General features: G+C 40.9%; 1 protein-coding gene across 5 annotated transcripts in view; it reads left to right on the forward strand.

Moving 5' to 3' along the window:
* The window catches only part of si:ch211-283g2.1 (sodium- and chloride-dependent GABA transporter ine), an 83,028-nt gene that overhangs the window by 29,797 nt on the left and 29,685 nt on the right, over positions 1–23,546 (forward strand). For 4 of the 5 annotated variants that reach the window (XM_052035312.1, XM_052035309.1, XM_052035310.1 and 1 more), the window contains exon 4: positions 20,937–21,069. In XM_052035312.1, coding sequence (XP_051891272.1) covers positions 20,937–21,069 — 133 coding nt within the window. The remainder of the gene's footprint in view (positions 1–20,936; positions 21,070–23,546) is intronic. The other variant, XM_052035311.1, reaches the window with a different exon arrangement.

The raw sequence follows: 23,546 nt of genomic DNA on the forward strand, positions 1-23,546 counted from the left end.
CCCTCAAAGACAATAATTCGTGGTCAGAAAACCACACGCACAATTCTATTTAAATATTAAAATGCAGAGAAAACCTTTCTTTTTCAGAAGAATTTCCATTAAGCTTCTTCTAAAGAGTCTCAATGAACATCTGTGTTAAAAGGAAGAAGGTAGACCTTTGGAAGAATCACTTCTTGTGCCTCCATTCACTCTTTGCAGAGTTTTCTCCGTACATTGGTTGGTTTTGCTGGCTTGGCCTCCATAATTTTTTTTCTATTTCTCTGGCTTAGACATCATATCTCACAAAGAGGTGGGGCTGTGCAGTTCTTTGGGAATTGCAAATGTTCTGAGAGAAAGGAAATAGGTTTGTAAGACTGACCTACTAACGATAGCAGATCAATGAGTGCATGTATTGGTATTGGTATTGGTTTATTATTGTCACTTGTACTGAGGTACAGTGAAAAACTTGTCTTGCATACCGATCGTACAGGTCAATTCATTACACAGTGCAGTTACACTGAGTTAGTACAGAGTGCATTGATGTAGTACAGGTAAAAACAATAACAGTACAGAGTAAAGTGTCACAGCTACAGAGAAAGTGCAGTGCAATAAGGTGCAAGGTCACAACAAGATAGATCATAAGGTCATAGTCCATCTCGTTGTATAAGGGAACTGTTCAATAGTCTTATCACAGTGGGGTAGAAGTTGTCCTTAAGCCTGGTGGTACGTGCCCTCAGGCCCCTGTATCTTCTACCCAATGGAAGAGGAGAGAAGAGAGAATGACCTGGGTGGGTGGGGTCTTTGACTTGGGGATATGTCTTGCTTCTGCCAGTAAATTATGAACTGTTATTTCATATGTAAACTATAACATTGCTAACAAGTTAGCAATTTTATTACAATGGTGAAGACAAGAATTTCAGATAAATATATTTAACAACTAGCTTATGAATGAAGCAATAATTTCTATGATGTATTTCATGTAAAATGGATTGTCCAAAATCCTTTGCAGCAAGATTATTTCAGAGGGTCAATTAATAAGGTGATAGGTAATTGCTCTTCATAGTGCTGATGCTCTCCTTCTCTCTGTGAATACCAATGACACCACAATAGGGTACATTCCCAAGTGCAGAGAATACTGAGCCTGTTGTTTCTGAATATAATTTTCTGTGAAATAAGCTAATTAAAGACAAATCTAATTCTGTAAGAATTACATGCCACTGAAGACATGCAGTAAAATTCAAAATGAAGGAAATTTTTTAACACAAAACTCCACAATAAACAGAGTTTGTTACTCTGGGCAGCACCTGCTGTGTTTTCATTAACCAGCAATGATGATTATGTTAGTTCCAGCTTAAACCAGCATCTTTTAAAGATTATATAAAGTGACACCTAACACACAGATCTAGGTTTTGTATTGTTCATCTTCAGAAGAGAAACCTAGACTTGTCACACTTCCTCACTTCCTTCAAAGACATTTTAACTACATACTGATTTGATTTTATTCTTTTGCTTATTTTTTGTTATTTCCATTACTTCAGTTTGTTTTAATTTTTCATAGCTTTTTTCCCATTGTTGTACCACAATGTGATGAGATATTGGAAACAATTGCTCTAACATTAATTTCAACAGTGAGGTACAATGAGGTATTCCTACCTGTTCCATTTGAAAGTAAAATATTAAATTTATACCTTCTCTATAAATGCTACCCACCCAATGAAATGTAATAACTAATTATGAGGGCAAACACACATGGAAATATTCCATGTGGTTCTATAACATAACATTTTTTAAAAAAATTGGGATCTATGCTTTGCGCCCTAGACCAGAATTTATTGCCCATCTCTAATTGCTCTTGAAAAGGTGGTGGTGAGCTGCCTTCTTAAACAACTGTAGTCATCTAGTCAGGTACTTCCACAGTGCTTTTTGGGAGGGTGTTCTAGGGTTTAGATCCAGCAGCAATGAAGGAGCAACAATATATTTCCAAATAAGGATGGTGCTTGACCTGGAGGGCAACCTGCAGGTAGTGGTGTTGCCATACACATGTTGTTCATGTCTTTCTTGGTGATGGAGGTCAACGGTTTGGGCGGTGCTGTCAGTGTAACCTGAGTGAGTAACTGCCATGCATTTTGTAGACGGTACACACTGCAGTCACCGAGGTGGAAGGAATACAGTAAATGTTCAGGATAGTTGATGGGATGCCAATCAAATGGGCTGTTTTGCCTTGTATGTTGTTAAGCTTCTTGAGATTGTTGAAACTATACTCATCCAGGCAAATGGAGATCATTCTATCATGTTCCTGACTTGTGCCTTGTAGATGGTGAAAGACTTCGGCACATCAAGAGATGAATTAATTGCCACAGGATACCCAGCCTCTGACTTGCCCTCGTAGTTATAGGGTTTATGTACTTGGTAGAGTTGAGTTTTTGGTTCTGGTGACCCCCAGGATGTCGATGGTGAGTCATTTGGTGATGGTGCTGCCATTGATATCAGAAGGTCTTTGTCTTACACTTTTGTGGCTTGAATGTTACTTGCCACTTCCCTGGACCACCGATAACATGGCTCACTGATCTTTCTTTCTTATACAGCCAGCTGAATACTGACCCAATATTGCCATTTGAAAATAGCCTAGACTAATCTCTATCTTTATATACAACATCTTTACATTCAGTCTCTATCTTATATTTCAGCATAAATTTCAACAAACTTCTATCTACTCTTTGTGTATAACTATTTACCCTGCCTCCTTCTCAAGTTTCAGCATAACTTAAAACAAATGTTAATTTCAATTTAAAAAATAAAATCAACCAATAATTATCTTTTCTTAAACTACCATTGGAATCATTGAGTTATCCAGCACAGAGACCAGCCCTTCGGCCCATTGTGTCTATACCAACCATCATGCCTATCTATACTAATCACTCTTGCCAGCATTAATTCCACATCCCTCGTGCCTTGCTCATTCACATACCTGTCTCAACGCCTCTTAAATGTTGTTACTGTTCCTGCCTCCAGCACCTCCTCTGGCAGCTCATTCCAGATACCACCTACTTTTTGTGTGAAAAGTTTACCCCTCAGGTCCCCTGTAAACCACCTCACTCTCACCTTAAACCTGTGCCCTCTAGTTTTGGACACCCCTACCATGGGAAACAGAAGCAGAAGTACCCTATCGATCCTCTCATAATTTTATCTGTCTCTGTCATGTCACCTCTCAGCCTCCTTTACTCCAGGAAAAACAGTCCCAGCCTATCCAATCTCTCCAGTCCAGTCAACATCCTTTTCTGCTCCCTCTCCAGCTTAATCACATCCTTCCTGCAATGTGCCAACTAAAACTACACAGAGTACTTCAAGTGCAGCCTAATGTTTTGTGCAACTGTAACATGGCGTAACAACTCTTGTACTCAGTACCTCAGCCGATAAATGCAAGCATGCCGTATGCCTTCTTCACCACTTTGTCTGCCACTTTCAGGGAAGCAAGTAGTGGTACCCCAAGGTTTCTCTGTTCAATAACACTACTCCCCAGGGTCCTGCCATTCATTGTGTATGAATAGTTTAACTTCCCAAAATACATCACTTTGCACTTCACATTAACATCACAGATCAAAAAAATCAGTCAAGACCCCCACTTCAGCATGTCACAAAGCTGGATGTCGGTTTACTGCTTTCCTGACGGACAAAAAGAAAATATGAACAATGAGTCACAGGTGTAAACGTTTTACTTTACATGTTACTGCCACCTACTGGTGTTCATCTGAACATCCTCTGCAATCACAAAGAGAATAAACAATGTAATGGAGACAAGAGCCATAAGAGCTTGACAATTCTAGCCCATGTTTTAGAAGCATAATTGGCAACCTATTGAATTATCCCCCAGTCACCCTTACAAAAGAAGGTTAGACATCAATGCTAGAGGACAACTTACTTCTTCACTAGTTGAAACAAGTTTTTCAACTACCCTACCATGAAAGCTCAAACAACATATTTCTAATCCAGTTTTGGCAATTTTAGAAAACAATTTGAAACAGCAGTTTACCATGAATCTGGTTGTTGAATCATCCTATTGATTTGAAAGCCTTCTACATAACATTTCAATTCTGAAGAGAAATCAGTCTGTCATCCCACTTTATTATTGTTCAGAGTTCACGGCACCAAACATACAAGTTTAGTTATTACCAGTATAAGTTATTACTATTATTACATGCTGGAAATGCACATCAGGTTGTACTGCCATGATAGAGTAAAGATGGTTTAAACAGTTTTCACAAAACTAGTTGTATCCCTGCAAGTGTCAGATTTTCAATTTTGTTTTAATCACAAACATCCTTGACAAAACAGAGTGGAAGAATCCCAACACATTTGAGTCCTTAATGTAAACGTATGCTGAGGGTGTGATGTTGAGGACTGGGCTGACATGGATTTCTGCCACAGATTAGAAAGGGCAGTGGAGCTGTCCCATTGCGATGACAATACTAAAAAGTGACAGACATCTATTCATTTGGAACTTGCACAAACCCCAAACCACCCAAAGCATCTTAGAGCCAGTGAAGTCCTTCAGAATCCCTTAATTGTTGTTTTGCAGGAAATATATACCTGTCAATTTAACCAAACCAAAATCCTACGAATAGAAATGCATTGATGATCAGACAATCATTTTTAGTTTCTCACTGAGGAATAAATATTGGTCAGGACATTGGGATTTACTCACTGGGACTTCTTTGAAGCATTGCCATGGACTATTTTGCACCCAGCTGAGACCAGATAGTAACTCTACTTATCACCTCATCTGAAAGGCCAAGAGATGCATCCACTTGCCAGCACAGTTTCATCTGGCCTTGGGTGTGCAGGTTGCAAATTAGAGAGTAATTCAGTTAAATAAGTTCCAACTAAATGTGGCTTTTATTATATATACCCTGTGCACACAGACGTCATCGGCCCTTCTTCACTGGGTGCCACGTTGCCCAGCAGTCTCCTTTTGAATTGTAATGTTGGCTCAAATGCAGCCACCACTAGAAACAACCAGAGAATGAAGATATCCTGACTGCAGCCAGGATATTGGGCAATGACTGACAGAATCACTGCCTGTGCTCACACAGCAGTTGGGAATATAGTGCCAAGTTGACATATGGAGCTCACAGAGTGTGGTGCTCACCTTGTGCCACTGAGGAAGCCTGCAGTCCTCTCAAAACCAGGCACTCTCTCCAACTGCTTCACTCTGGCAAGAGAATGAAATGTAGTCCAATCTCTAAACAGAGGGCTTTCACAACAGTGAAGAGCAAACTGAAAGGGAATGCAAATATCTCTTCTTTCATCCTGGTGCTTTATTTTGTTTATTATTTCTTTAAGACCTGCATCTTGCTGCCAAGTCCAGCAGGTAGAGGGCAGGCATGGTAGTGTGGTGGTGAGCATAATGCTATTACAGCGCCAGCGACCTGAGTTCAATTCCTGTCGCTGTCTGTAAGGAGTTTGTACGTTCTCTATGTGTCTGCGTGGGTTTCCTCCGGGTGCTCCAGTTTCCTCCCACATTCCAAAGATGTACATGTTAGGAAGTTGTGGGCATGCTATGTTGGCGCCGGAAGTACGGCGACACATGTGGGCTGCCCCCAGAAAATTCTACGAATAGATGCATTTCACTGTGTGTTTCAATAAAGAAATCTTATCTTATCTTATCTAATTGCCCATGAGAGAATGGTGGTAAGTTATTTTCTTGAATTGATGCAGTCCTTCTGGCGTGGAGTCTCTCCCACTGCTGTTGGGGACAGGCTTCCAGGATTTAGACCAGTGACAATGGAGGAATGCTGATATATTTCCAACTCAAACTGGTGTGCAACTTGGAAGATGAACCTGCACGTGGTGGCAACCCAGGCACCTGAAGCCCTTCTCCTTCTTGATGGTAGGGGTTTTGCAGAATGGTGTCGGAGTAGACTGGGTGAGTAACTGCAGTGCATGCTTTAAATGGTGCACATTGCAGCCTCGGTGCAGGGGTGATGAAGGGGCTGAAAGTTTAGGGTGAGGAACAGGGTACCAATCAAACAATCAGCTTTGTCCTGAATGATGCTCAGCTCCATGAGAGTTGTTGGAGCTGAGCTTATCCAGGGAAGTGGAGCATATTCCATCACATTCCTGACTTATGTCTTTTAGTTGGTGGGAAGGCGCTATGCTGTCAGGAGGTGAGTTGCTTACCACAGTATACCCAGCCCCCCGACCTGCACTTGTAGTCATTGTATTTATGTGTCTGGTTCAGTTGAGTTTTGGTAACCCCAGGATGGCAATGGAGGGAACTGGGTGGTTGGACTCGCTCTTGTTAGAAATGGTCATGGTCTGGCACTTCTATGACATGAATGTTATTTGCTACTTATCAGCCCTAATGTTGTCTTGGTCTTGCTGCATACATGTGTGGGTTAGTCCACTTGCTGGAGGAATGAGGATAGGATTCAACATTATGCAATTTTCAGTGAACATCCCCACTACTGACACTGTGATGGAAGGAAAATCATCGATGAAGCAGCTGAAGGTGGTTGGCCCAAGTCACTACTCTGAGGACCTCCCACAGTGATGTCCTGGGGGTGGGATGATTGATGTTTGACAACTACAACCATTTTTCTTTGTGTAGGGTAAGACCCCACCCATTGGAGTGTCTTCATTTGATACACACTGACTTCAGTTTCACCAGGGCTCCCTTTTATTCCTTTTTCAAAGAAGGTTTATTATGTGATTACAGCATCACAGTTCTACAATACTATAATGTTCCATGATTCACACTATTTACAATCAATGGCTTCAAATTATAACACAGTCACCTCTATCCAGAATGCACTCGAGCCCCTTTGGTGCCCACCAGTCCCAGAGAACCCCCAGTGTACCTGTGGATACCGCATGTTCCTTCTCCAGGGACACATGGGCACAGACGTAACCCTGGAAGAGGGGCAAACAATCAGCTTGGGCAGAACACTTAACTACCTCCTGCCTGGACCCATGAATGGCCACCTTGGCCAGGAGCAAACCAACCAGGAGATCCCCCGACTGGCCCACCCCACTCTGCACCGGGTGACCAAAGATCAGGAGCATGGGGCAGAAGTGCAGCCAAAACTTGAGGAGCAGCCCCTTCAGATACTCAAAAAGAGGCTGCAATCTCTCAACTCTATATATACATGATACACCGACTCCTCCCGGCTGCAGAAATGGCAGGCGGCTGGAGAGTCTGTAAACTGACTTAGGAACCTGTTACACTGTACTGGTCTGTACAACACTCTCCGCCCCAGGTCTCCAGTGTGAAGGGGGAGGACTCCCACATAAAGAGACCTCCACTGGGGACCTCCCTCATTGCTGGATGGCAAAATGGATGGTCACGGCGTGTCCAGAGAGCAGATGAAGGCAAGGAAGTGTACAGTGTGCAGGAGCAGCCCGTACAAGAACCGCCTACACGCATCACAAAACGGCACAGTGGGCATCTCTGAAAGGCAGCTTGTGTTGTATGGAACCAGCTCCCGAGAGATCACCAAGGCTCCTTGATGTCACAGACAGTCAAATGCTGCTTTTATGTTAACAGCCGTGATGGGATCTAGAGCCAAATGATGCTGGTGGAATTCAAACTGAGCGTACGTAGCAGATTATTCTTAAGAAAGTGCCGTTTGTTATCACTGTCAATAACACTTTTCACTGATTGGGAGAAGATTGATTAAGCAGCAACTAGCCGGATCGGATTTGTGTTGCTTTTTATGAACAAAATCTACCTGGGCAATTCCACATTGTCAAGTAGATGCCAGTGTTGTACCGGAACAGTTTGTCTTGGGCCACAGCTAGTTCTGGAGTTCAGGTCTTCAGTACTTCAGCTGGGATGTTGTCCGGTCCTATAGCCTTGGCTGCATCCAGTACGCTCAGCCATTTCATGTAAAGTAATTGAATTGGCTGGAGAATTGTGTCTGTGATGGAGGGGATCTCAGGAGGAAGCTGAGATGGATATCCACTCTGCACTGCTGGCACGTTGGACCCTGTGACCACTTAGGATGGGGATGTTCTTGCAGCCTCCTCCTCCCACCAGCTGTTTAATTGTCCACCATCATTCAGGGGATCTTATAGAAACATACAAAATTATGAAAGGGATAGATGATATAGAGGCAGGAAGGCTGTTCCACTGGTAAGCGAGACTAGAACTAGGGGACATAGCCTCAAGATTCGGGGGAATATATTTAGGATGAAGATGAGGAGAAACTTCTTTTCCCAGAAAGTAGTGAATCTGTGGAATTCCCTGCCCAGAGAAGTAGTGGAGGCTACCTCATTAAATATATTTAAGACACAGTTAGATATTTTTGCATAGTAGGGGAATTAAGGGTTATGGGGAAGAGGCAAGTAGGTGGATCTGAGTCCACGGCCAGATCAGCCATGACCTTATTAAATGGTAGAGCAGGCTCGATGGGACAGATGGCCTAATCCTGCTTCTATTTCTTATGTTCTTATGTTCACCACCCACGACCAGATGCGGGAGGCCTGCAGAGCCTTGATCTGGTCTTTTGTTGTAAAACTACTTACACCTGCTATTGCACATGTGCTGTGTTACAGCTTTACCAGGCTGGCCCCTCACTTTTGAGCCTGTTGCTACTCCCAGTGATGGTAAGGTGAATGACATGTCAGCCACAAGGGTACAGGTTGCCGTGGAATCCAAGCCCCTCACTGTTGCCTATTTTTCAGCTGTTAGATTTGTTCTGAGTCCACTGAATGAAGCGTGATTGTAGAGCCACACTACATAACAAAGGGTGCCTTTGGAATGAAGGTGGTACTTTGTCTCCACAAGGATATGCTGTGGTCAGTTCTACAAATGTTATTATGTTTATGAGGAGGACATTGCAAGATTGACTGGAGTGGGATTATCTTTTCCATGTTCAATTTGGGTGAGAGATCTGATTGTATTCTTTCTCCATTTCAACATACAACTGTGTAGCTTGTGAAGCCATTTTGGAATATTCACCTTGGTGGGTCTGGAATAACATATAGGCTAGGTCAGACCAGGATAGGAGAAAAGATTTCCTTCTGTCAAGTACAGCAATGAACCACTGTGGTAATCCAATAGATTTCCTGAATATTGTTAATAATTCTGGATTATTAATTGAATGTAAATCCCACAGCGGCCATGATGGGATTTGAACCCATGTCTCTGGAGTATTAGTTCAGGGCCCTGGATTACTGGTCCAGGAATTCAACCACTACACCACCATCATACTTTTAAAATTAGCTTAATAACTCATTGCCATGGTCACCATGGCAGACTTTGGCATGCAGTTCTCATCCTGTTCAAGGTTGCAATTGTGGATGCAGCAAGGAGAGGGGTTCACTGGGGACGTGCTAATGGAATTTCAGAGGTAGCAAATCATTTGTCCTTCTGAGATTCAAGTCAGGAAACTGAGCTTTGAATACTTTGGGGAAAAGTGCCCTCTCATTGCCTTCTCCCGCTCCTCCTCCTCCCTCTTTCATTTCCAACAATCTGTCCTTCTCCATGTACCCCCTACTCATTCACCCATATGGACCAATATTGCAAGCAGATAGCCACTAACTTACCCATGGCTGGAAGAAATTGGTTTGTGCAGAAGCCTGAAGTCAGCAAAATCCTTCAGCACTTAGCATTCACTTCCATTCTACTTGACGTTCTACAACCATAACGTAAGAATGTAAGATCATAAGAAACAGAAGCAGGAATAAGTCATCCCAATCCTCAAGCCTGCTCTGCCAGTCAGTGAAATCATGACTGATCTTTTACCTCAGCACCACTTGCTTACAATAATCCCACATTCCTCAATTCCCTTAATATCCTTTAGAGCCACATTGGACCATTTTCCCTGTTGCTTCTTTTGCCTTAAAAGTATACATATTACTTCTAAACTTATATATTAATTCTTTAAAAGCTAAACATTGCTTATTTACTGTCCTGCTTTTACATGTAGTTTCCCAGCCTACCTCAGCCAACTCATGCCCTAGTGTTTTACATAATTCAGATTTAAGGCTCCATCTTCAGATTAACTAATTCACTTTTAGTCTCAATATAAAAAAAACAATCGTACTATGATTAATATTCCCTAAATACCCCTTATCTACTAGATCTTCAATGAACCTTTTCTCATTACACAACACAAGATCGACCTGTTCCTTTGTGGTTCCTCAACATATTGATCCAGAAAACCATCCATTTAATATTCCATGAATTCATTTGCTATGCTATTACTGCTAATTTGGTTTGCTCTGTCTATTGGTTGATTAAGGTCCTCCATGATTATTGTATTGCCTTTGTTACATGCACCATTACTTTTCCAATTTATATTATGTCCTACATTACCATTACTGTTTGAGGGCCTACATGCAACTCCCACCAACATTTTCAGATCCTTGCTGTTTCTTAATTCCACCCAGGTTCTACATCTTGAACCAACTCTAGAAAGCACCAAACACTTATAGAATTATAACAGCAAAAAAAAATCAATCCATAACCAGCATGCAAACAATTGACCATCCCTTTAAATATATATCCATAAATTCATTTAAGGGATGTGTGCATTCACAGGCTGAGCCAGCATTTAATTACCCATCCGCAGTTGCCCTTGAGGATGTGGTGGTGAGCTGCCTTCTTGAACTGCTCCAGTCCTTGAAGTGTGGGTTTACCCACAATGCTGTTATGGAGAGAGTTCCAGGATGTTGACCCAGCGACAGAGAAGGAACAACAATATATTTCCAAGTCAGGATGGTGTGTGGCTTGGAGGGTAACTTCCAGGTGGTGATGCTCCCTTACTTTTGCTGCCCTTGTCCTTCTAGCTGGTAGAGGTTTGGAAGGGGCTGTTTAAGGAGTCTTGATGAATTGCTGCAGTGCATCTTGTAGATGGTACAAACTGCTGCTACTATGTGTCGGTGGTGGAGGGAGTGAATGGTTCTGAATAGGGTGCCTTTCAAGTGGGCTGCTATGTCCTATATGGTGTCAAGCTTCTTGAGTGTTGTTGTAGCTGCACTCATCCAGGCAAGTGGTGATCCACAACTGTGCCAGCTTAAGAGGATGCATTAATTCTACTGTTAAGCTCCACAAGAGCAATACTGGCGTTAAACCAGTTTGCACCAGAGTAATCTTTGGTGTTCATGATCTGTTTGCTTTATGTACGTGGAGTCCATGTGCGTTAACATCCTCAACATTATGGCACCACATGTAACTCAGTTGTGCAAACACTGCAGACAGCTGCTGAATTTTTAAGGATTTTTAAAGATTCTTATAACACCAAAGATTTCTCACCACCATCTAATTCCAGCTGTTTGGCTTTCAGTGAACTACAGTAACTTTTTTACAATATAGAGTTAACTATAAATTTTTCAATTATGCATTAACTAGTATAAATTCATAAACATGATAGCCTTCCTTCAGTTCTATGTCTAATTATCTGTTCATAGCTGATACAAAAGTGCTAGATTATCAAACGTTTTCACTGACGTTCTGTTAATGCTCTTGTAATTGGTAATGAATAAAACATGCGATATTAAAAAATTCCATTAGCAGTTCAATTGGCTTTTTGGCAAAATTACCAACTGCAAAATGTTTTTAAATGTTTTGAAGCTCATTGTTCCTTTCTACAAGACAAACAATAGAGATGGGAAATAAAAAAATAAAATACTGGACATACTCAGCAGATCAGGCACATCAATGGAGAGAGAAATAGTTAACAATTCAGATCAATGACCCTTCAGTAGAGATGGGAAAGCGGTTTTAAAACTGATCAGTATGAAGCATGAGGATTTAATGTACAGTGACCCTCTCAGAGCTTCTGGAAGCAGATGGACAGAGCAAGTTTCCAAAGCAACTAAAAGCAAAGTGTAGAGTTTTCTCTTATAATTAGAATATGTAGACATTAATGTCTAAATATAAAGCTGAAACATCTAGACAGAATAAATTAAAGGATACGGCTTAGAGAGTGTATTCACTGATAGGCTGTATCATTAGACTTGTTAAGTTTCACCTTCAAGTTGCCCAGTTAGCTTTTATTTATTCACAAGATGGGGATATCACTGGCAATACTAGCATTTGTTGTCCATCCCTCATTACCTCTATGTTATGAATCAACCACATTTGTGGATCAGGAGGTCCATGCAGCTCAAAATCATGTTAAAGATAGGAGATATCCTTCTCTGAAAAATTGAACTAACTGGGATTTTATGATGAACCAGTAGCCTCAAGGTAACCATCATTGATACAGCCTTTAATAAAATAAAATGAAGGTTTATTTAATTACTCAAACCTAAATTCCACGGTTACTTTTATGGGAGTCAAACTCAGCATTCCTGGGCTGAAAAGAAGGAAATCAAGAGGTGCTGCCCATCTGATTGCTATCCAGAAAGCCCCTGTTAGAAGCGCCCATATCTGGACATTGAGTAAGGAGAGGATTGGACTAAGCTGTAAAGCCTTATGTCACATATACTTGATGGTTATTTCAGGGAAGTATTGATGAGCATTACACAATTGTCTAGCACCAAACCAATGCTTCAAAGAGCAGAAGGTATTGAAGAAATTTGGCGAGGTAAGAGATTTGAAAAGATGAACAAAACTTAATATCCCAAGGCAGTCACAGAGGCAAAATCAAAAAAGTAAATGAAGAAAGGATGCTGAGCCATTACACAAGAATTGAGTGAAAAGCTGGTTGAAAAGAAAGATTTTCAGAGGGTCGTTAATGGCAAAGAGAGGAAGTGTTGCAGGATACGACTCAGAGAGTTTATTCAGTGACTGGCTGAGTCAGTAGTGGAAAGAGTTCTGTAGAGTGGAGCCAAGAGTAAGGAGGAATTTGTTGAAGGAGTTTGTTGAAGTAGATTGTTGAAGACAGTATAGGGAGGGAGGTTGAATCAATTTTCCAATCATTGTCCATGTTGGTATTTCCATTATGGATACCTGTCAAAATTAAGCAATCTAGCTGGAAACAGCAGCAAATGGGAAAGATTCTGCCCTGGTAGGCAAAGTCTTCTTACTGCACTAGAACAAGGACATTCTGGGATTCGAGTGGAAGTTGGATTTACTTTTTGATGAATATTAAAACAAGATTTATATTTCAAAGCCACAAATATGAAAAAGTGGCAAATTTGCAACTTCGAAACTTTTTCATTACCAAGTCTAACAAGCTTTCATACTTTCGTTTCTCCATCAATAGAAATAAAACATTTCTGTAAAATAGCTCTGCAGACTTTAATCACCCTCCTTTCACAGACCTGTTCAATGCCATTTTGCCATTTTGGCTTGAGGGCTGTTTGTAAAAATGCAGTCAGACAAACAGTGGGGTGTCTAGCCATGGTCAGTTGACTCTAAAATGCTAAAAACAAGACTGATACGCTGCTGTTGTTGCCAGCTTCCTGCTTGAAATTTAAGTCAGGCTTTCCTTGGGACAATAAACTGGCGTGATTGATCTGGCAATGGGCAAGAGCTAGATGCTGCATTTCATGCTGTATCTGCCTGGAAAATAGAAACAATTGAAAACTTGTTCTCTCATCACAGTCTAGCTTGATGAGAAATTGGTTCTGGATGGAAGGGGGGCCATGGGAGGATTGGGTGGGGGGGGGGAAAGTGTTGAGAAATTGAGTTAGGAGAGAATGAGGAAGAATGTTGTAAAATACCAAGGAATCCCAACCTGCCTCCTCACCAACCAATTCCAGGACTACAGACACAGAGCAAGAAGTGGGCAGCTAAGCTGCTACCAGGAGGCAATTTGGTTATTTAAATTAATGAGACCAAGAGGCTTTCCAGGTTGCAAGCAACAGGCAACTGAAGCAAGTTTGGACGAGTGGAAAGGAAGTGGATTAAGTACACTGCCAAGGGGAGAAGGAATGCTTCCCTCAGCACCCCAACCACCTCTCCCACCCACCCCCTCCCCCACCTCATTCAGACTCCAACCCTAAGCAAACATCACCAGGGTAAGGATTTGGAAACCTTTCCTCTCCCTACCACCCGTCACCACTAGCTTAAGATCAGGGACATTCCTTGTTCCTTGACTTACTGGGAGACAAAACAATTCAAGAGTTAACTTCTGGGTAGAGAACCTGTCAGTGACAAATGACACAGACTGATAAGAGTCCACAGCCTGTGTGTAGGTCCAGGCCCATCTGAAATTCTGCCCCCACCCTCATCATGCTAATTAGTTTGCATAAATCATGTATTATCAAACCATTAGTTCTTGTGATCCACTGATACAGTCACTGCAACAGAATGGGATTCCATGGAAGACAATATACCTATGAAACAGATTCCTATGTCCTAATTCTTTTGAGGTTCTACAATCAGAATTTCAAAATATTTTGCTACTTTGATCTAAAAACCCAATTTCATCTGCTCAGATTTTTATGGTTTTTTTCTGCATTATTGTCTAGTTTCTTCAAAAAATCTTATGTTTTAATCTGTTGTATGTCAGGCTACATGCTCATTGTTACAGTGAGCTACAATAGCTACATGCTCAGGCTATTGGAGGAATCGGGAGGGCATTGTTCATAAATGGTAAAATTTCCAGTAGCTCCTGCATAGTGAAATGTTAATTTATTAACACTGAGCCTCCAATGGACATGGCTTTTCTTGCAGTGACCAAGGCTAAAGAGTATTGGAAAACTATCCAGATTGTAACAGACCTTTATGCAAGTTTGGTGTCCACTTCCATGCTAATTTTTCAATTGCAGCTAATTAAGTTACCTGTTCAGATAGAGTTCAGTCATGTTTTTAATGTAACACAACAATATCTTAACTTCTTCAAAATTTCACACTTTATTATGTTAGTCAAGTGAAAGAATGATCAACAATATTCTCATTCAATAAATCACTTCATCTATCCAAACTAATTCGTGTGCCTTGAACATCATGACCTCAGACCTGGCACAAAATTGTTGGTCTATCTGCCTCCCTATACGTATATATTGTGAGACCTGGACTACCTACAGCAGGCATTGAAAAATATCACCAATGTGGTCAGCAATTCTCTGGTAGGGTAAGAGAACCAATGTCAGCATCCTCTCCCAGGCCAACATCCCTGGTGTTGAGACCCTAGTTATACTCATTCAGCTACATTGGGCAGCTGTGTCATTCACATACCATCATCAGACTCTCAAAACAGACTCTCTGTTCTGAGCTCTGTCATAGGAGAAGATTACCAGGGAGGCAGAGAAAAGATTGAAAGATCCATCCAAAGCTGCCTTGAGGAACTCTCCTACGATCTCCCCGAAACATCTGACTCAAAGTGGAGAAGGGGCATTTGGGATGGTATTGAGGACCTTGAGACCTTGCATCAGAAATGCAGAGAAGTGTGCATAAGGACAGAGGGTGTGCACTACCTCTAAATCTACCTATTCATCCTCCCATCAGCCATCTCCTGCCCTATTTGTAAAAGAGTGTACATTTCCTACTTTGGCCTTGTAAACCTCGGAACCCACAAAGCCCAAGTGGAAGCAAGGTATCCTCAATCCCAAGGAAAACAATAGGTCTGATGAGTAGCAAACTGCTGAATTAGAAAGAACATGATATAGGTGGAGGAGGTTGCAGGATATGGCCTGAGGTTCCTCACACCAAGAACTAACATTTTCTGAATAGGTTCAGGAGCCAGGGTAGTACTGGAAGCTGAGATAACCACAAGAGGAGCTGCATCGACTGTTAACTGGATTAACGGTAGTGATCTCTCAAAGCCACTAATAAATATTTGTTCAAGTATCTTGAATGTCCCTGTTATATATAGTCCAGAGGGAAAATGACAACTATCTGGGAGTCTATTACTGCTCCCTCCTGCCTACTGAACAAAATGGTGGCCAGCAATCTGTTCCTATGGAAAGGGACATTCGGTCACCATAGATGCAGCAACATACCTGAATACAGGGCTCAGGAGAGCAATCTACAAATCCAGCATAACATTTCCAGTTCCTGCATTTGTCATTGTATGGACTCCTTGAATGTTAAAGCAATTTTTTGTGTTGATCTATATCCAATTATTCATGATGGGGAAACTAGAGTTAGGAATGAACCATCCAGTGCCTGACAGAGTGTGCTCTGACATTCAACTAGATCACAATTTTTTCTGCACCTTAATTTATCCACCTTTGCCTCAGACTTAATAATCAATTAATTTTAATGAAAATTAATATTTATATTTGGAGAAGCATTTGTATATGATTTACAAAAAACTCTTTTGTTTGGTCTAACTTTGTATTATCAACATTTTTCTGCTTTGTGGTTAATGCATTCTTTTAACTCATTTTAGTTTTTCTGTGTTGAAGAGAAATATTGTCTCCATAGTTAAAAACCAGAACGCATTACTGTCTACAGAGGAAAACATGTAAGGTTGTTGGGGATTCTTGTTCAGCGCATTTGGTCACATAGAATGGAATTTTCTGGCACTTTATAAACTTAGCAATTGTCATCCATCTCCAAAATTGGCACTACAGCATGTCAGTGCTTTATTATACATTGAATAGATAGCACATTGAATCTATACCAATGTTTGCATGGTCTTTATCAAAGGTAATCTGTTCCATGCTGCTTCCCTTTATTATTCATATCAGCATTGCTGTCCTCTTTAATTACTGATTTAATCATTTGCTTTTATTACCATTTATTTTGTAAAACCATTGTTGGCATACTTACCCCCAGGAAGCAAACATTACATATTTCCAGTTATTTTTTTCTAGTCCATGGCTTTAACATATTTTAGTAAATCAGTTTCTTTAAGGTTTCTCAATTAGTAAATGTTGGTAAAAGACGTTGAGAGAAAATAATTTGCTTTGGATTTTTACACCCTTTTCCAACCCACTGTGAATGCAAGTTAAATGCTAGAATCACCAAGTCTTTTGAATGTTCCATCACACTAACAAATCTGAAAACCTAATTCTTAAAGCTTACAGTATGCTCTGGGATTCCAAGACAAATCATTCCATGGTGTCTGAAAATTAGATTATGAAGTAATGTAGTTATTCTCAATTTGATTGGTACCTTGTGAAAGTATTAGTCAGTATGTAGCTCCACCCCAGTACTACCACCGCAGTTTGGGGGAGATAGGAATCCAAAGCTCTTCACTTTTTTCCCAAGGCGGTAAATTTTTATTAGTCATGTTACGAAATTTAAGCAATTAATATCAAGTAAGCTAATCTTATGCATCCTGAATTTCTGAAATAGTCCCAGTACAGCCAATGATGGAGGCAAATAAAAGGTAAGCAAATCTCAATTCTTATTCAACCAAAGCAAGAGATTTTTGGATGACAGAAACTAGTTCCAAAACAAATTTAGAGTTTGAACTTGGCTCCTTCCTCTTGCAAAAGTACGGCAAAATATTTGCAAAGTGACGATTATGCTACCTGCACCTCTTTATGTGACCAATCTTCTTTGTATTCTTTTCTCCATGCTGTGTTATTGGATTGTCCTGGACTGTACGTTTTATCAGCATTATTGGCAGATTGTAAAAAGCTACATAGGCAAACATTAAATCACGGGCATGAATTTCCCTATGATTTTGTTTTGTCTCTTACAAGACTGGGGCAGTACTGGCAAGGCCAGCATTTAACAGATAGTTCAACCTTTCTTTTTATTGCCATTATTTATCTTTTTCATTGAGGTGTGAGTATTGCCCAGGGTCCTTGAGAAAATGGTAATAAGTCACCTAGTTGAATCCACAATGTTGAGTAGATAGTTCCAGGATTTAGACCAGCAACAACAAAGGGACAGTGATATAGTTCCAAACAATGGGGAGTGACTTAGAAAAGAACCCGTAAGTGGTGGTGTTTTCATGCTGCCCTTATTCCTCTGGGTGATAGAAACTGTGGACTTATTAGGTGTTAGTGGAGAAGCCTAGGTAAGTAACTGCAGTGCATATTCTAAAAACATATCTCAGTAATGCTGCATCAGTGGTGGAAAGAGAGAATGGGTGGTTGTGGTCAGGGTCCCAATCAAGCATCTGTTTTGTCCTGGTTGTTGTTGAGCCTGATGGAGCTGAACTCAACCAGGCAAATGGAGAATATTCCATCACACTCCTGACCTGTGCCCTGTCAAGTAGTGAACCCCTCACCCTGATCTGATCTTACAGCTGTAGTATTTATTTGGCTATTCTATTTAAGTATCAGATCAACTGTAACCTCCAGGATGCTAATGGTGGGGAACTCAGTGATGGTAGTAATGGTCAAGGAGAGACCCTTTTCTTGGAGGTGGTCATTCCCCACAACTTATGTGATGCAAATGTATCTTGCCATGTATTGGTATTGGTTTATTATTGTCACTTGTACCACGGTACATTGAAAAACTTGTCTTGCATAGCGTTCGTACAGATCAATTCATTACACAGTGCAGATACATTGAGTTAGTACAGAGTGCATTGAGGTAGTACAGGTAAAAACAGTAACAGAGTACAGAGTAAAGTGTCACAGCGACAGGGAAGTGCATTGCAGGTAGACAATAAGGTGCAAGGTCATAACAAGGTAGATTGTGAGGTCAAGAGTCCATCTCGCCATATGAGGGAACCATTCAATAGTCTCATCACAGTGGGGTAGAAGCTGTCCTTGAGCCTGGTGGTATGAGCCCTCAGGCTCCTGTATCTTCTGCCTGATGGGAGAGGGGAGAAGAGAGAATGACCCGGGTAGGTGGGGTCTTTGATTATGCTGGCTGCTTCACCAAGGCAGTGAGAGGTATAGACAGAGTCCATGAAGGGGAGGCTGGTTTCCGTGACGCGCTGGGCTGTGTCCAGGACTCTCTGCATTTTCTTGCCATCCTGGGCAGAGCAGTTGCCATACCAAGCCATGATGCATCCAGGTAGGATGCTTCTATGGTGCATCGATAAAAGTTGGTGAGTGTCAAAAGGGACATGCCAAATTTCTTTAGCCTTCTGAGGAAGTAGAGGCACTGGTGAACTTTCTTGGCTGTGGCGTCCACATGGTTGGACCAGGACAGGCTACTGGTATTGTTCACTCCTAGGAACTTGAAGCTCTCAACCCTCTCGACCTCAGCACCGTTGATGCAGACAGGTGTATGAACACCGCCCCCTTTCCTGAAGTCAATGACCAGCTCTTTTGATTTGCTGACATCAATCCAGGCCTAAATGTTAATTATGTCTTGCCGTACTCAGCGATGGGCGGCTTCATTTTCTGTTTTGATTTTGTGTTTAGCCAGTACATGCAGCACTTGGAGAAATGCAAAAGAAGATTTGTCAAAGTTCTGACTGCCATTTTGAGGGAAACACAGAGGAGCTTCTAACAGATTGAACACAAACAAATGTAGTTCCCATAAAATCAATACATGGAAACAAAATGGAAGAGTATCCATGTAAAAATAGCCTAGTATATAGAAACTAATATTATTTCACATGGATAAGGTTTTGTATTATCAACCTCGTAGATATATTTTGAGATCACATGAATCCCACAGTGACACCAAACTTGCTAGGGTGAGGGCTGAATATGAATGACTGAAATTAGTTGCCTCAACAATAACCCATTAACCATGTTAGAACTGAGTGATAACAAACAATAACTTTCATATAGTATGCTGTTTAAGTCATGTGGAAGGAAGCAGTCACCAGTCTGCCTTAAAGGTCACCTTAATCTTCAGTACATGCTTGGCTCTCAAGGGCTGTTGAAGTGATCTAGAAAGCCATTAGGTTGTACAATACATTCTGACAAATCAAGAAACTCACTCCCCACCTTCTCAGGAAACTAAAGGTGGGCAATAAATGCAGCAACAGTAGTGTTACCTACATCTCAGAAACAAAAATAGAGTCTTCCTCACTTGTATCAATCCTGATACAACACCACAGTGCTTTTGCCACATCCTGAAGTTCCCATTGTAATCCTATTTTCATTAGTAAAAGGGACAGTAGATTTCCAGTTTATTATGTGTCCATTTACAGGATGTGCACATTGTTGACAATGGCAGCAGTTCTTGCCCATCCCCATTTACACCTGAATTTAGTGGTTTGCTAGGTCAGTTCAGAGGAGTACTGTATTAAGATTCATTTGAGGACTACCCCATTTATATTAGCACAGGTAAGAATGACTGACTTCCTTCCCTGATCAGTTATCTGGCTAATGATGTCAAACTGAAAGTACAGTTCCTATAGTGTAGCAATGGAGAGTTCCCTTAATATTCGTCTGCATTTGTAATCATCATTGGATTGAATTTTGCTCTAGTCAGTCGTAAAATGATAAACATTTAAGAATAAGAAATAGTTATTTATCTCGTTAACAATTAATCACAATTATCGTATCATCCTGCTATACTTCTATCTTTTTAAAATTGAAACATTAAGACACAGATCCCACTTGACACCTACAGAGAGATTCCCTGGTCTGCCCGCCCTTCTGGCTAAGTACTGTTTCCAGGCTTTCATTTACAATGAGGTTACTCATGTTGATTATACAGCTGTAAAGCATAGATCTGTTTTATTGTATCTTCTGGATGCTAATGACAAAACTATAAACGCAAGCTAAGAAATAGAAGATTTTCTTTGGCTTTTGCAATTATTGCTGCCTGTAAATGGTGTGGAGTCCACAAGGAAATACAGCAAGCCACACCTTGTGCAGTTTTCTTTGTCTATGACATTCACTTTGGGACATTCCTCAAAGTTTATTTCAGCCGATGACAAATTGACAATCTGTTATTTATAAAATGCAAGTTTAATATATAATTGAAAATACAGAAAGTTTCCAATACATAAAATGTCACAGTTAATCCCTGACACATTGCAGAATTCAGTTTGCTTTCTCCTATTTTCCCACTAGTTCAAGATTATTTCAAGTCTCTGTGGTAATTTGTGCAAAACATTGAGAAGTCTGGACAACCACAATCATTTTGCTTGTTTACCTTTGTTGTGTTTCATTTTAGTTCTACTTCACCCATCTTTTCTCATCTCAGTTTCTGCTTATTGTCATTACTAGCAATGTAGAAGAAAAATCTACTTGTAAATGAATTGTGATCACTGAGATTGCATTATCTTTGCCTCATTTGTTAGTTACCAAGTTCTTCAGAAGACAAGTGGTCTGGATAACCTTGGAAATATACGTTGGGAACTTTTTGGTCTCCTTGTCCTTGCCTGGGTGATTGTTTATTTCTGCATATTTAAAGGGATTAAATGGACAGGAAAGGTAGGTTTACCGTCAGTTATTACTGTCTGGTAGCTTGTACTTAATTGGGTCACTGTTTAACAGGAAATAAATTTTGACCAAAATTATAAAGATAGATATTTCATAAGCCAAAAATAATTAAAGTATTTATCACAATACATTCTAGTGTGCCTCACTATTATTCCTAAATGATTAATCTCCCCACCACTCCTAAAGATCCTAACTCTCATTAGAGTATGGCTCCTTCAGCGGTGGATATCATTGTGTTTCTCATCCTGCTGAGTTCCTCCAGCACTTTTGATGTATTGCTCCAGATTTCAGCATCTGCAGAATTTTTTGTGTCTCTGTTTCTCATCCTTGTGTCTAGGAGAATAATAGAAGTTTATAACTCAAATGCAGGGCATTTTGATTCATTGTATCAAGGCTGGCCACTTAATGGAGCAATTCAAATTTAATCTTCCCTCCCCCTACCCCTGGATTTTACTCTACTTCAGTAGCTATCCAACAGTCCATCAGAAGACAATAGCTGCTTTAAGCACTCTGGATGTCACTGAAAGATAGAGTCATCAAATCGTTCATAGCTTAGTGCTTTATGTTAATTGGTTACTGCTTCACTGTTAATTTTCCTGTGTTACCTCTTCACTACCTGGGTGTTACTCTGAGATGTCTTCAAAACTGCATCTTCTTTCTTCACCCATGGAAAAGCCTCTCAACTTTTGTCCTTTTCTAGTATCAATGACCCAACCTCACTGATTTCTGAATGGGAGAAAATAGTCTTTCCAAATTAATTTCATAAAAATCTCTAACAATTTTGAAAACTAACATTTGGCGTAAACAATATATTATGCAAATTTATCACAATTTCTTTCTCTTTTACCTTATTTATGAAGCTAAAATTGCCATTAGCTTATTTAAAGGATCTGGCCTGGATTTTCATATGAGCAATGAACTATTGGGATGCCAGTGTTGTCAAGTAAAGATGCTCAGAAAGATCCAGAAATATTTATGTCCAGGCATCAGGGGTAGGGGATTCATGGAGCAACTGAGGTGTCACCTGGCAGACTGAGCAGCCAATCACACTGCAGAATTCCATCAGCGAGGAAACAAGAAAGTCCATTTTAATTTTTTTTAATGTGCTCTGGTACTCCTCTTGCTGTTAACCTGTAGAGCATGCCTCATTATAGTGCTCTTGATCCTGGGGTCCAAACACTCATGGTGAATCCCAGTAATTTAGAAAAGACATCTGCTTGGTCTGTGTGCTGCTGTAACAGGAACCTGGCATGAACCACTGCAGCTTCTGGTGGTCCCACAGCAGTGAAACAGCGATCTCACTGCCACGTGGCTCAGTGTGGAGTTAACCACCAAAGCAATGTGCTGGTGTTGGCCGGGCTAGTGTGAGTGGCACGGTCGCTTGCTGCAGGGATCCAGGGCTCAGGGTTGTCCCCGGCTGCCACAGTGAGTGCAGGCCATTATACTGGTGAGCTTATTACCAGAGAGAGATCTCCAGGCAGGAGTGGAAGGCAGCAGCTTCCATCACATTCAACAGGAGATGATGAGAGAGACAGTAGGATCTGGGTGGTCTGTCAATGCACAGAGCAAGTGCTGCCCATCCCCAGCAATGACCTGCACACACATTGCCAACCTGGGTGCAGCCCTGACTCCCACATCTTAGCGCTAAGCAGCTGCACTGTTCGCCCAACGCATCCAATGTCAACCCTCCCAGGCAGCCATTGTACATTGCCTCACACCGAGCCGTGTGATGATGTGATTACCTTAACCGTTTCATTGCTGTGGGATCACCAAGGGGAGCTGGACCCCCAACCAGGTTCAGATTCAGATTCAGATTAGCTTATTGTCACATACACCAGTGTGCAATGAAATTCCTTGCTCGCGTAAAGCTCACAGAGTAAACAGTACACACAGTGATAATAAACACAACAGTAAATACAGTGATGAGCGCAAAACAGCAGAATGATGCAAAGTACAACAGAATGGTGCAAAGAGGTGGGAGGGGCAGGGATTCATGCCAGTTCCCCAGCACAGCTACACTGTCAGTAATACATCTTTCTATATAATGCAATAATGATGCATCTTAGCACTGATTCCATGAGCACCCTCAACCCTGGGAACACATCCTGAGCACTAAGCAAAACACCAGACTATTACAAAGAGCAAAATAAAGAATGGGATCGAAACTGGAGATTAAGATAGAAACTGAAAGTATCATCAAAAAAACTCATTAAAAATATTTTAAAATAGCAACCACTCGACCAAGGATGAAATCTTCTACGTGTTTGCTGCAGTTAAACCTTTCCATTCACACCTTAATAATCCTAATTACATGTTAATTATTCTTTTACTTATATATGCTTACAAAAGTCCTTAATTTCCTTTATATTTTTAGTCAGCCTTGTCACGGATCACTTAAAGGCCTTTTAATTTCCCTCTCCATCTTCCTAATGCATTTTGTATTCTCATGATTATCTTCAGCAGTATTA

This window comes from Pristis pectinata, chromosome 21 (assembly GCF_009764475.1).
Source record: "Pristis pectinata isolate sPriPec2 chromosome 21, sPriPec2.1.pri, whole genome shotgun sequence".
NCBI lineage: Eukaryota > Metazoa > Chordata > Chondrichthyes > Rhinopristiformes > Pristidae > Pristis > Pristis pectinata.